Raw genomic sequence first — 13986 nt, 5'->3', positions numbered from 1 at the left:
TCATAAACAGAACAATCTTATGCATGTTTTCTCTAAAGTAAATCCCACTGTGTTTAATGAGGCTTACTCCCAGTAAGCACACATGCTTGTATCCTTCAATTACTTTACTTATATTACTTTTAAAAAATAACTACAATGAATGTTCAAAATCCAATGCCAAATTAAGATGTGAGTTCATTCAATAGCCTTGTCCTTGTTTATTTCTACACATAAAATTAAGTAGGAATGCAATATAAAAACCGATCCAACACCCACTTCCATTCAGAGATAAGTTATCCAACAGGGAAGTATTTTCATTTCATAAGCAATGAACAGTCATTATGATTATAACACCACCATCAGCAGGTGTAGCCATTTCTCATTTTATGGGGATTTCTTTCACTTCAGGTTAAGAAGAGAAACCACACATAGTCTTATCTGGCTTCCACAGCTGGATTAGCAGCTACTATGGTTCAAACTGCATGCATAAGGGTAAAAAGATAAAAGGAAACACCAACTTTTAAATAGTTGAGGCAGATTAGCAAACACCACATATGGCAGATTAGCAAATGAAATTCACTAGGACTTGTTTTTGAATAAATAATACAAAGGGAACCCAACATATATACTATTACTAGAAACAACAAAAGGCAAGAAGAGAAAGCACAGCAGCAGCACACAGGTCAGTAAGTTGCAAACAAGGTATTTGCAAACATAAAACATTCTATGCGATGGTTCACTGAAGTTTAATTCAAATGGCCAGGGTGCATCATTCACAAAAAAATGTAACTGCTGCCTTAGGTTACACAATCCAGGCAGTACAATTAATGTTCAGCAAAAACAACAACAACCACACACAAACCCCACTGTTTATTAGTGTTACAATGCTTTTCCTTTTGTGCATTCTTTTAACCAATACAAATACTGGGTATGTTCTTTCCAAATAGTGCTCAATTACAACATATAATTGAAATTTCAGGCTAATAAGGAGGACAGGTTTCTCCAATGGCCACTGCAGGGCCAAGTAAGGCCAATAATAAAAGGAAACCCCCCACTAGGGCTGCAATCCTAAACATGCTTACTAGGGAGTAAGCCCCTATGAACACAGTGAGATATACTTCTGAGTAAACATGCATAGGATTACACTAAGTATTAGTAGGGAGAATGTCAAAGCCAGGTAAAGGGCCACATTTTTTAGAATATCTCATCAAAATTGTTTTCCTGTTTCTACCTTTCTTGCTGAAATAGCACTAAATCGCTTGGGATTTATTTATTTTTTAACTCCTGTGTGTTTCTTCTACTTGTTACAAACACCTTTATGTTGGAAGGAATGCATGGAAATGACACAGAGGAAAGAAAGGCTCACTATGCCACTAAAATGCACAAGGGGCAGAAATTTCTAACACATGTATTAAAAACAAAAGAATCACAGACAAAGTAATTTGAAGCTAACTAGACTACATTTATGTAAAATAAAGGAAAACAAATACTACTTTCATAATTGAATGAATTGCTGAAAAGTCATTTTGTTCTGTGATCCTTTTTTTCTCCTTCATAAAATTTACTAACCTGGTCACAGACATTGAATGTGGGCTAATAAAAAACAGAAAAAATATGATATGGAGAGAAAAAAACAAATGTAAAAATATCATTAAATAAACATTAAAACCATTAAACAAATTTAAAAGAAACGGTGCAGCTACTTCAGCACAGAGCTGCTGACACCACCTTACCTTCATGGGGATGTTAGTTATAGTGGTTGAAGCCAGATCAAAATGCTGCTGTACTAAAACATTCAGTCTGGTGGCCAGATGCCGTCCAGCCCGAACACTATGTACTTCGCTGGTTAAGACAGGAGAGAGCTTTTTAAAAAAAGACAAATACACACATACACACACAGAATACTCAGTAGCAGCAATTATGGTATGGCAGCATATACTTCAGTAAGAACATCTAGATAAGAACAGGAAATTTTTTATCTAGTGAATGGCCAATCTGTTAAAATGTATAATCTTCTATTCACAGATAAATCTCTGAAAATGTGGTCCTAGTCTTTTATATAATATACCCTCTGCAACTATACCCTCTTCCAGGACTCACTCATTCATACAGATCCCATTCACGCAAAGTTCTCATTGTCAGATTGGTGAAGGATAGCCAACTTCTTTAGCCCAAGAAGTTTCTGGCAGATATTATAAAAGCATGGAATTAAATCCTGGATTATGTGAAACCCATCTTTACATATTACAGTAATCTCACAATTTATGCACTTTTAACTTGTGTGCATTCAGTTTATGTGCTTGGCAAATAAAAATGAAAATATTTTTTTTAAAGAGGCTGGAAAAGGGAAGGCATCCAGGAAAAAAGACTGGCAATCCCACCCGCCATTTAACCCAATGTGTCTTGACTATATGTGATTTTGGTTTTATCACTCCAGAACGTAATGCCCACGTAAATTGTGGGCTTTCTGTGCTAGAGGTAGGTAAGTCATTTCTTTTACTCCACTACAGTACCAACATTTTCCTATTAACAAAAAATATTTAATTTTACATGTATGCAGCATAAACACAGAGATAAAATTCTAAACACACAAAGTGCTATATAAAGTTACGCAGTAATTTAAAAGCCTTACCTCTTTTTTAAGATGATCCGACACAAGACTTTCCTCACCAACAGGGTAAGTGTGAATTAAGACCAGCTCACATCTCTGGATCTGCATAAGACTAAAAAGCACAAAACATTCTGTTACCAAGGCAGTAATGCCACATCAACTGCACAATACCTAGCATTCAGAAACTTTTAACTTATTTCATGAATATGAAGCCAGACAAAAGCACTGATTGTAGTATAGTACAGTTAGCACACACTGAAATTTCAATTTCTTGATATACTTTCAGGATCACGCTTCCATTTCCTGTAAGTAAAACACACAATTTAACTTTTAAAGATTTGTAACTTGTAATAGATGGCCATGATGATGCCAGATATATTGTTTGTATGTGCCAATTGTAAGCCAAAAATGTTAACAAAAATGATTATGGCCCATTTTTCTTGTCTGAACCCGTAGGTTGTTCAAATTCTCCCAAATAAGACAGCAACATGATTTCATGCAATATCCTCGGTTGTTTCCATTGAGTCAGGAGTGTGTAGTTTTATGTGCTTAAAGAAGCTTTAGTGCAGTCTTTTAATAGAGAAGAGTCATCCCCAAATATAAGGTATCTTTGGGCTTTTGTTTGCTCACCTACTCTCATGAACAAACAAATGGACTGCAAGGTATATTCCAGATGCTTTACACACAATCTGTCCCACTTTTTCTCACTAGGGAATACTTGACTACCATATCTCACAATACATGGGGCGTAGAGTACAAGATGCTTCTGACAATGCTTGTAAAATATGCTAATGAAAGGTGAAAATAAGGTTTTAGGAACTTCCGGGTTGGCGCGACCTGGAAATGGCGGATTCCCTCCGAGCTCCGGAGGGAATCGGCTCAGCGGTGGATGGGTCTTAGCCGTGCCGGCGACACGGGGACCCTTAAAAACCGCAGGCGCGGAAGCCTGCGGACTGAGGACTCGGCGGGTGCCTTAAGCGCCCCCCCTGATTCGCAATGAGCCTTTTTAAAGGCTACGGAGGGGATACGGGGGACGGCGCGGCACTGAGAGTCGATCGCTACCGCCACTGAGCGAAGCCGCGAGCCATAACTGGAGAGCGCTGACTTCCTTCCTTGAAATTTGGACTGAAAAAAAGGAACCCGTGAGTAATCTGGAACTGAACTTTAAAATCTTTACCTTCTGAATTTGAGACGACCGGGGGGTGTGCTAAAAGGAAGTCCCCACCCCCCCCCTTGCAGACAATCCAGAGCAACGAAATAAGAGCTAAGCTGGAGTGCCCACCCTGTAAAGGGTGAGTTTTAAAAAGACAGCAACTTCCAAGATTTAGAAAAGCAAATTTGAGTAGGAGATTGGAGTGTTGAAGGAGCCTTTGTTTTCTGGCAAATAACCCTCCCCCCCGGGCCCGGGAGCGATCTGCTTTGGAGCCTGTGTAGAGGAGCAGAGTTTGACAGCTGTCAAAGCTGTCAAATGGACTGTTAACAGTGAAAAAATTGTTACTTAAGACCTCTCCGGATTAAAAGGAGTTACAATTGAACTAAAATTGTGGGAAACAAAGAAACAATAACAGGACAGAGGATTGTTGGAGGAAAGATCATCCAGCAACCAGATTCCCTCTAGGGGGAATTCTGTGGAATTACAATGGCTGTGGGTGGAAGGATACTGAGAGAAATCGAAAGGATGTTTTCACTGGTGGGAACCTTACAGGAGCAGACTACAGCTATGAGTAAACAATTGATGACCTTGGATTTGGAAACAAGTAGTCCTGCTGAATGTAATGATGACCTGAGTGAGAAAGTACCCACAGCTGAATTTGAAATAATAAACAAAGAAGAGGAGAAGACAAAACAAGAAAGAGAACAAGTTATGTGGGAAAATACTAACCAGAAGTCGGCATCTGGACAACACAAGCAAAGAGACTATTGGATTAAATCCAGTGTAAGTCTACGAAAGATACAGAAGACGAAAGTGGAGGTCATGGGACTTTATGGAACTCAGGAACTAGAAATAAAGAAGTACAATTGGGGCCTACACATAGACTTTAATTTTGACTATCATCAAGACTCAGACCTACTGGAGATTCCTCAGCAGTTGCCTTTAAATATGGGAAGAGACTATGGACTGATTGGACTGATTGTTAAGGAAATCTTTAGAGACCCGATGACAGACAAAAAGGACTACCAACAAAACCGGCGGAGAGGGACTGGAAAGGATTTGAGAGCCTCGGATGTGCGGAACCCAGGCTAAAAACTGTTATTTTAGACATGTCTTGGGAAAGGACGCAAAGCGGGGATGGGAGGGAGGGAAGCATTAAATTTAAACAACACTCAAGACCAGGGGGTTTAGTAATAAGAAAATTATGTAAGAAAAAATGAGAAATCGAGGGAAGAGAACTGGGGTCCAACTTAGGGAAAATTTTATTTTTGTTTTTTATAAAAGGACTAATATTAAGACGGAAGAAATGCCAATTTGCTGATACAAATTTGGGAATAGGGATGCAAGGGAGGGGGTGGGGGGAAGTCAAGGACCAGGGTAAGAAAATAAGATTTTTGGGAATTATACATGTTTGTTGTTTTGTTTGTAATTGTTTTGGTGTTATGTGTGTTATGTGTGTTGGTTTTTGTCTATATAAAAAGTGAAAACCCAATAAAAATATGTTTAAAAAAAAAAAAAGAAAATAAGGTTTTAGTAAAAACAAACTCCATGCAAGGCACTCTCATCTTTCTCTCACCTAGGAGCATAAGAATGCTGTCTTATAACTTCAGTCCACTGAACCATTTAATTCAGTAATATCCACATTGACTGCCAATGACTTTCTTAGTTTCAGACAGAAACCTCTCTTATTCCTTTCTACAGATGCAAGCGATTAAACCAGGAAGCTTTTGCATAAAAAGCATGTGCTTTACACTGAGCCACAGCCTCAAAAGGTCTCACAAATTCCATTTTTAGCACCACAAATACAGAATTCAGTAAAATTATGCATTCAAATGGATTAACTAGTCTGCATACTTACTGATCTGAATTAGCTGCTAGTTTGTTGTGTTCATGTATCGTTTCCTGGACAAACTCCTCAAGCATTCGTACATGGCTGTCACTGGAATGGAGGAACACATTCATCTTAGAAAAAATTATTGAAAATCAACTATCATGAGAAAATATGATAATTCATTTATTATTACAATTGGTATTTACAATGATGATACTGTAGTATTGCTATTCTAACTGCTAAAATTATATACTGTGTACCTCTATGTGCTACATTCTATAATTTTGGATAAAAACATTTTTAAGAACTTGAGAGCCATAGTTCATATCGGAATTCTGGTCTTTATTATCTGAAGAAGTGTGCATGCACACGAAAGCTTATATTCAGAACAAATAAATAAAGAAATTGTCCAGGAGAACCTTCGAGACCAGAACAAACTTAGTTGGTCTCTAAGATGCTACTGGACTATTTATTTATTTATTTCTCTATTCCACAGTTTGCAAAATAGAAGTGCATTTCCCTCCTTATGAGGACAGCTAAGAGAAATAGGCATTTGACAATTTACTCTAATTTTGCAATAGACACATGATACTTGCCATACTTTCTACTTCCCCTCTACTCACCTCTGTAGCAACACAGATGGTCAATGTCAGACTCTGAACATGGGTTAATTTTTCAGCAGTCTTCCACCAATATATTAATATGCAAGAAGTCTTACAGGTAAAACAGAACCTAAAAAGCTTTGCTAAGTTATAAAATTGTTACATTAATACAGGAGGTGCTACAAACCTCTTTGCGTTAGTAATACAGATTATTCGTCCTCTGTTTCCAACACGGTCAGCATTCTCCATTAATAAGGTTCGGGCCTCATGTTGGTATTCAGTAATTTTGCAGAGTGCCTCTACTGCTGCAACTAAGCCATGAAGTATACTGCAGCATTCAGGGTCTGCACGAGGATTGGGAGGTCCAACAGCTGCTAAAGCGGCCATTAACTGATTAAAAAAAAAATGTTTTGTTGCAATCCTAGTTCTTATTACTGAAGAGATCATGTCACAAAAACAAGTTATTCCATACACAAAAGCACATTGATAAGAAAAGTTCCAGAGGTTTTCCACTTCTATATTGCTATAAAGCATCTAGGTCTATTATCCTCTTAAAATAACAATGCACATTTTGTCTGCATATGTCTACAAATAGCTAGATCATTAATCTCTAGGGATATAAACTGCTATGACCCCAAACAAATTCTTTTTCCATAAAGTGCCTAACCATGGCTACTCAAAAGTAACTCCTAGTGAATGTTAATGGAGCTTACTCTCGGAGAAGTGGGGTTAAGATTGCAGCCATAGCCAATAACAATGGAAAATTAATAGAACAAAAACAATCTTTAATACAAAAAATTACATCCCATTTAAAATTTGTGCTCTATAAATAACATTTTAACCATTATCCCAGATCGTATTTGCTTTCCATCACTTTTATACTTGGAATCTCTCTCTTTACCTGTCATGAAATTAGAAGCAAATTGGATTTTCCCATAAATGATTAATTATTCCTAGACTTTGCTGGTGAAACTTTCTTTTGAAGCATAGTATAATAACGTGTAGGGATGTGCTAGAGACTAGTTCTCAGTCCCATAGATAATACATATGGGCTGGAGCGAAAGATTCTCTTCTTCCATTGGAAAAGGACTCCTTTCATTGGAGGAAGAGAACTTTTTGATTTAATCCTTTGTTATTTTTAAAAATATTTTAAATATTTCAGATACACAATACTGAACAGGATTGGGATGTTCACTGGTCAAATATGATCTAGTAAGAACTCAGTTGGCTGCTTGTTATTATTATTTTCATTTAAAAATAGTTTATTTGCCACAGTATATATTTCAAACATTCTCATAATCTTAAAAACCATAAAATAACATGTCATGTGTTCCAATCTCATTAAAAAGGAGTACATTATATCTGCAACAATTTGAATGGTTAAAATGTATATTTCAGGTGTTCCAAACTATGTTACCCCCCCAAACACTACTCCCGCATGTTCCTCACTACCTATGCGTTCAATAAAATCGTTTTTCTTTTGACCTCTTGCTACCTGCAGTTTCCATGTTAGCTTTTCCAACAAAGCTATCAGCCAGACTGCTTAATACCACTTAGCCACAGTTGCAATGTTTTCCATGTTCTGGCTATGGTTGTTCTTGCCGTGGTCAATAAACGGGTTATAGATCTTTATTTCTAATTCTTGGTGAGCCCTGACTATACAAATTAAGCAATGCCAGTCCTGGGGACATAGGAATTGTCTGCCTTGAAATGAAATATATGTCTGCAAAGATATTTTCCCAGAATTTTTGTATTTTTGAACACTCCCACCACATATGTCTGTATGTCCCTCCTTTCACTATGAACCACATAAGCGCAAAAAATGGCTGGCATCTGCACTGGATGCCAATTATTATACTGTACTACAAGCTATCTACAGTTTAATTCAAATTCAACTCCACTATCTGCAGTAGCCTCAGTCAGACCTTTGAAAAAACTCAAATAGACCAGGCTGATTCTATTTCAGTATTGGACTACCATATTTTTCGCTCTATAACACGCATCTGACCATAACACGCACATAGTTTTTAGAGGAGGAAAACAAGAAAAAAAAATTCTGAATGAAATGGTGGATGTATCATTTTTGTGCTTCATGCTGTGGCCACAGACATGTGATTTGACGGTGAGTTTGGGGTAGCCCAATGCAAAAATCCTGAGAATCTATGTGGATCCATGCTTTGTCACCACGTTTTAAATGGGGAGGGAAGGGAAAGCACAGAAGGGACAAGGAGCATGAGAGGGGTGTGCAGAAAAGCAGCTGGCTAAGAACGCAGGGGAGGGATTTAACGGGAGGAAGGAAAGGAAGGCAAAACTCCCCACCCACCCACCCAAGCCAGCCCTCCCCCCCCTCTCTCTCTCTCCCACCTGAATGTTTTTCGGCTGCCTGCGAGTCCCTAGGGCACGGAGAGGAGGAGGTGGTGGGCTGGAGCCTGCGCACAGTGTGACTAGGAAAGAATTAGAAGGACTCGATCCTTTCCTTAACCCTCTGCTTGCCAGGAGGGCAGGGGATTCCCTGCTCTTTGTTGAGTTTGAGCAAACGCAGAAACAGAAACAGAAGCGGGTGGGCAGTAAGACCCTGAGGCAGAATGCAGGAAAGCAGCAGCTTCCGCCTTCCCTCCGCCCGCCCGCCCGATCTTATTTTTGCCTGATTTTTGCCTCTGCGCTCGAGCGAGTCAACTCCAGGGACCACAAATTCGCTCAATAACACGCACAGACATTTCCCCTTACTTTTTAGGAGAAAAAATCTGCGTGTTATAGAGCGAAAATTACGGTAAACAAATCAATGAAAGAGGAAAGGAATAAGACTTCATGGTGCCTCAATATCCCCAAAAGATGAATACAGGATAGGGTGAAGAAATAACTTGCATCTATGTAGACCCTTCCCACATTTTGGCTCTCCAGCAAATAGTTAAGGGTAGCTTTATAAATCATTTTTAGGACCCACCTTATTTTTGTGATTGTAAGTTGTTTTAAACTGTTTTTAATATTGTGTTTTAATGTTGTAACCTACCCTGGGATCTTAGTTATTATAATTTATTATCTGCCCTTAACCCTAACAAAAATCATACCTCTTGCAAACTTTGGTCTTCTTGGTTCCAAGAGTTTAAGACATTTGCTCCAGAGTCACTTACAATGAAGTTCACCTGAAAATTTACAAAACACAGCTTAAGAAAACGTTTTTAAATCTTGATACTGTAAAATTAACACTATCCATAGGGTCAGGGAACGTGTGCTGAATCTTCAAGCTCCTCCCAACAAATTATAATGGTATTACAAAAAGATGAGCTGAAGATGCGTAGAACATCACATCTGGCTGGTTCACATAACACACTAAGCCAAAGCTTGGCTTAGCATAAATGTGCACAGAGAATCTTGGACCTGCTTTGCTCCTCCCAGGTCCCTTTGCTGCTGCACTGCATCAATGTTTAACTCTTGGTTTAACTCTCATTAATAGCAACCTGTAACCACAAAGTCTGACGAGGAGAAAACCTAACCACAAATCCCAGTGTGGGTGGCACGTTAAGTCAAGCCCTGGCTAACTTGACCCAACAATCCCCCGCCACAAGCAAACAAATCTCACTGCAGCCAACTAAAGACAACCAATCACGCCCTGCTCCCCCCCACCTCTTTCACTACCAAGAAATAATAAGCGAATGGGGGGGGGGGACCTACCCAAGTGATGGTGAGAAAAACCCCACACATATATTAAGTAAAATAATATGTTTTGCCACCCCAGTACCCCTCTTTCCTTCTCCAACCTTATACCTTATACACTGTATACACTGTATACAATACTAATGTCTCCCAACAAATGTAATTGATCTGTAGAAAACACAACATGAAAAAAGACAATGCACGTACCGTTGCAAACCAAGAAAATAGTTAATAGTTTAAAAAAAAGGACCAGGGAGCAGCAAAGCTTTTGTGAGCATAGGAGATCTCAATAAGCCAAGGTTTCACTGAGCATGTCATACAAACCAGACCATTATGTTAAAAGCTTAAAAAAGTCATTGTGTCACCTATGTTTCATAAAAAATTGAGTTCAATTTTTTTGAAATAACCTCTGTTATTCCTTCAAGTGATGTGTCAATAATAACTAGTTAAATGAATGTAACTCCTATCAGAAAGAGAAGTTGAAGCTCTGAAAGCTTATACACACACTGTAAAATCTAATAGTCCCATTAATCACAATGGATAATTTGAATTTGCCTCTACCAATAGCTGTATGACTGTAGGTAGTAAAGATCTAATTATTCTACTTTAGAATATTCAGCTGGCAAAGATAAATTGCTGCAGAGAATCTAAAATGAGAAAGGTATTGCCACTTTTAATACGCCAAACCCTTCATCGAAACAACTACAGTGAGGGGGGTGGTCTGGAACTTTAGTACAGCAATGTTAATGTTTTTATTCTGAATTCTGTTATTCTTATTCTTATTTCCTTTTATTTTTATTTCTGTTAGTGTATGAAATTAATTTTATTAATTTCATCTGTTTTTATTATATTTTATATAATTTTGTTAAATCACCTTACCATATCATTTTATTAAAATCCGAGCACAATATGAACATTAAAAAAAAATGAAAGGGACTAACAGGGGAGGATGCCTCATTGAATATAGTGGAATAATTCTAAGTACAGGCATACCTTGTTTTATTATGCATTGCTTTATTGTGCTTCACAGATACTGCTCCTCACAAGGATGTGGGTGCAGCCACAGGCACCCTGGCTGCTTCCAGGGGAGGGAAGCCACCCCACTTCTGGCCATGGGAGTGAAGGTGGCTGGTTTTTCCCTGCCCACCCCTGCAGCCAGGGTGCCTGGGCTGAAGAGACTACAGTATAGTGTAAACATAACTTCAATTGCACTGGGAAACAAACAAAAAATGTATGACACACTTTATTGCAATATTCACTTTATCGCAGTGGTCTGGAACCAAACCTGCAATATCTCCAAGGTATGCACAGGTTGTGCAGTAAATTGCATGTCAATCATTACTGAAAGCTGTAACTAATTGTATTTCTTAAGTGTGAAGAAAAATGTGGTAGCAAGTACCAAATTCAAAATACAGATTTCTATTCAGTGATTTTTAGAAAATAAAATGAAAGAGTTGCCAGTTTCTACTAACACAATGTTCCCATGGCTATGGAATGGGTTGAGCTTACCATGGCTACCAATTATTTACAAAATATGGTTACTTCCATACCTTTGCAAACTTATTCATCATCTCTTCTGTATCTCTCACTATCTTCAGTTTCAGTAATTTTGTCTTAGGCACCAATGTAAATGCAGGCACAACTGTACTTTACACAATACTAAAATCAAAAGACCAACAACAAATTGTGCAACTGCATAAGGTGACCAAAGATCAAGATTGCAAATTTCAAGAAGCACTAAACTGCAATCATGACCACTAAAGTACAAATCCTACAGAACTCAAGAGTAAACATAGTTATGATGCACTATTAGTAGACTCCCCTAAATACAAAATATAATTTTACCTGTTACTTACTAGTTTTTTAAAGGGGAATATATCAAACATTATTCTACAATATTCCATGGAAGATTCCACTGAACAGGTCCATAGCGATCGTGATATAGGTGCAAGAGGTATGATTCCTTGGGTCCGATTCTTCATTAACATATCAAAGTCAACATGTTGTCTGCAAGATTCTGCCATATAAGGGCAGTGATCCACCACAAAAACTGTTTTGTGTGATTCTGAAAAAAGTTTCATTTTCTTCCTACAAGAAATGAATAACAGAATTAGTAAAACACTATGCAAATTTCGGCACAATCATACATATCTATTCAGACACAATTCCTAGAGTTCAATGAAGCTTACTTCCAGCAAGTGACTATAGGATTGTAGCCTCATAAGCAAGCCTAAAAGTGAAGATGTGAATAAAAAATACAAAAAGGATTGGGAAATGTTTGTAAGGTATTTTTAAAATCAGTAAACAGGTGAACAGATTAGCAGGACTTGAATAAATTCAGCAGTGTAAGAGAAAGCAGGAGATAAAGCGTAAGAAGAGTAGAATTAGGGAATTTAGAATATGCAGAAGGGGTAGAAAACAAAAGAAACCAGCAAAGGAGAAGAAGGGGAGTCCTTATGAGTTTTGTTCTTTGTTCTTATTTTTGTGGTGGGGGGGGGTTCCCTTTTTCTTTCTTTTTATGTCTTTTCTGAATCGTATGCAAAAACGCAAATAAAATTTTTACATATTAAAAATAGTGTAGTTGTGAAAATAGTGGACGCTCAGATTGCAAACATGATCCTTGTGGGATGAATGTTTGCAACCTGCAGCGTCTGCAACCCACAGCGACATGTCTGCGCACGCATGGGTTGCGATTCGGCACTTCTGCACATAGCGCAATTTAGCGCTTCTGCGCATGTGCGACCGCTGAAACCCGGAAGTAACCCGTTCCGGTACTTCCGGCTTTCAGCAGTCCGCAACCTGAACCGCCTGTAACCCGAGGTATAACTGTACTTCTTTTGATGCACTTTTGAGGTGTACCTATTGGCAATCCTTTCCCGCTTCCTTTGATGTGTGGTTCAGTAATTACTTTGAAAAAAGCAAATATGTCCAGTGGCCCAGTTTGCACAATACAGTAAACAGTAATGATTTGCTGGGATGGGCTGATTTGCTCCTTCCTGCTTGTGCTGGGGAGAAACAAACCACTACCCCTGGGCACAGTTTTATGTTGTGATTTGCTTCATTCCAAAAAATCATGATTGGTATGTCAAGAAGGGCATTTCCTTCAAATGGGATCCAATGAAGGTTTCCAAGTCAGTAATGCTTTTAAAGACACAAATACCACTATCCACATTTATTAGGACTAAAAGATATTTATGAAAGTTTCCATCTTACGATGAACCTTCAGATGTTATAGATCAGGCATCCCCAAACTTGGCCCTCCAGATGTTTTTGGACTACAACTCCCATCATCCCTAGCTAACAGGACCAGTGGTCAGGGATGATGAGAATTGTAGTGCCAAAACATCTGGAGGGATGAGTTTGGGGGTACCTGTTTTAGATTAATCATTTTAGTGTATTAGTTGGCAGGTGCAGAAATGGCTTCTCAAATAGTTAGCTCATAATATTTAAATTAAGAAACTTTGTTCAGTACTGTTGCACTTTTATTCTTGTATCAATTAACACTGCATAATATTGCTTTTCCGTGTGTCACATCTCTCACAAGATTATGTAAAATGTGACACTTTTACTCAGTGCTAAAGACAACCAATTTGTTTTCCATCTCATCCTAAACATTTCTTCAATTTACGAGGGGTAAGCAGTGCTCAACTAATAAGAATACATAATTATTCTTCTAAAGAACTGATCAATAGATTTCAAACTTACGAAAACAATCTGTGTGAAACCAAGAACCACAATCCCCTTTCAACAGATTCTGAAGATGTCAAAACCCAAGCCATGTTGATAGTGATCTGGTTGAGATTCCTGCATTGCAAGGGATTGGACTAGATGACCCTCAGGATCCCTACCAACTCTACAATTCTATGATTCTAATTGTCATTCTTTCTCAACCCCCCCCCCACCAAAAAAGGCAATAAAAATTGTTTGTAGATATATGCTTGTTTATAGGTCACATGCCCATTCACCTAAAACTCTGAAAAGTCAGCAGCTGAAGGGGGAAAAAGCCCCAAATGAGTTAAGAATTGGGATTTTTAAAAAATCTTGAACTTCCATACAATTTGCTTCTGCATGAGGATTTCTAGGATAGAAGCCCCTCTCCCTTCAGTGGGAACACTTTATTGCGTTAGCAAGTTGTTGTTGCTGTTTTAAATGTAGG

General features: G+C 38.2%; 1 protein-coding gene across 3 annotated transcripts in view; it reads right to left on the bottom strand.

Annotated features, from left to right (window-relative positions):
* Positions 1-13986, bottom strand: part of INTS13 (integrator complex subunit 13) — a gene marked incomplete at its 5' end in the record, with an annotated part of 33399 nt that overhangs the window by 16389 nt on the left and 3024 nt on the right. For 2 of the 3 annotated variants that reach the window (XM_083464028.1, XM_083464029.1), the window contains 7 exons: positions 1549-1572; positions 1713-1841; positions 2612-2702; positions 5602-5682; positions 6364-6566; positions 9245-9319; positions 11687-11918. In XM_083464028.1, the coding sequence (XP_083320154.1) occupies positions 1549-1572; positions 1713-1841; positions 2612-2702; positions 5602-5682; positions 6364-6566; positions 9245-9319; positions 11687-11918 (835 nt within the window). The remainder of the gene's footprint in view (positions 1-1548; positions 1573-1712; positions 1842-2611; positions 2703-5601; positions 5683-6363; positions 6567-9244; positions 9320-11686; positions 11919-13986) is intronic. The other variant, XM_083464030.1, reaches the window with a different exon arrangement.

Source organism: Podarcis liolepis (genome assembly GCF_965112155.1).
Source record: "Podarcis liolepis genome assembly, chromosome: 10".
NCBI lineage: Eukaryota > Metazoa > Chordata > Lepidosauria > Squamata > Lacertidae > Podarcis > Podarcis liolepis.
Note: the sequence above shows the minus strand (reverse complement) of the source record. Positions and strands in the feature narration are given on the sequence as shown.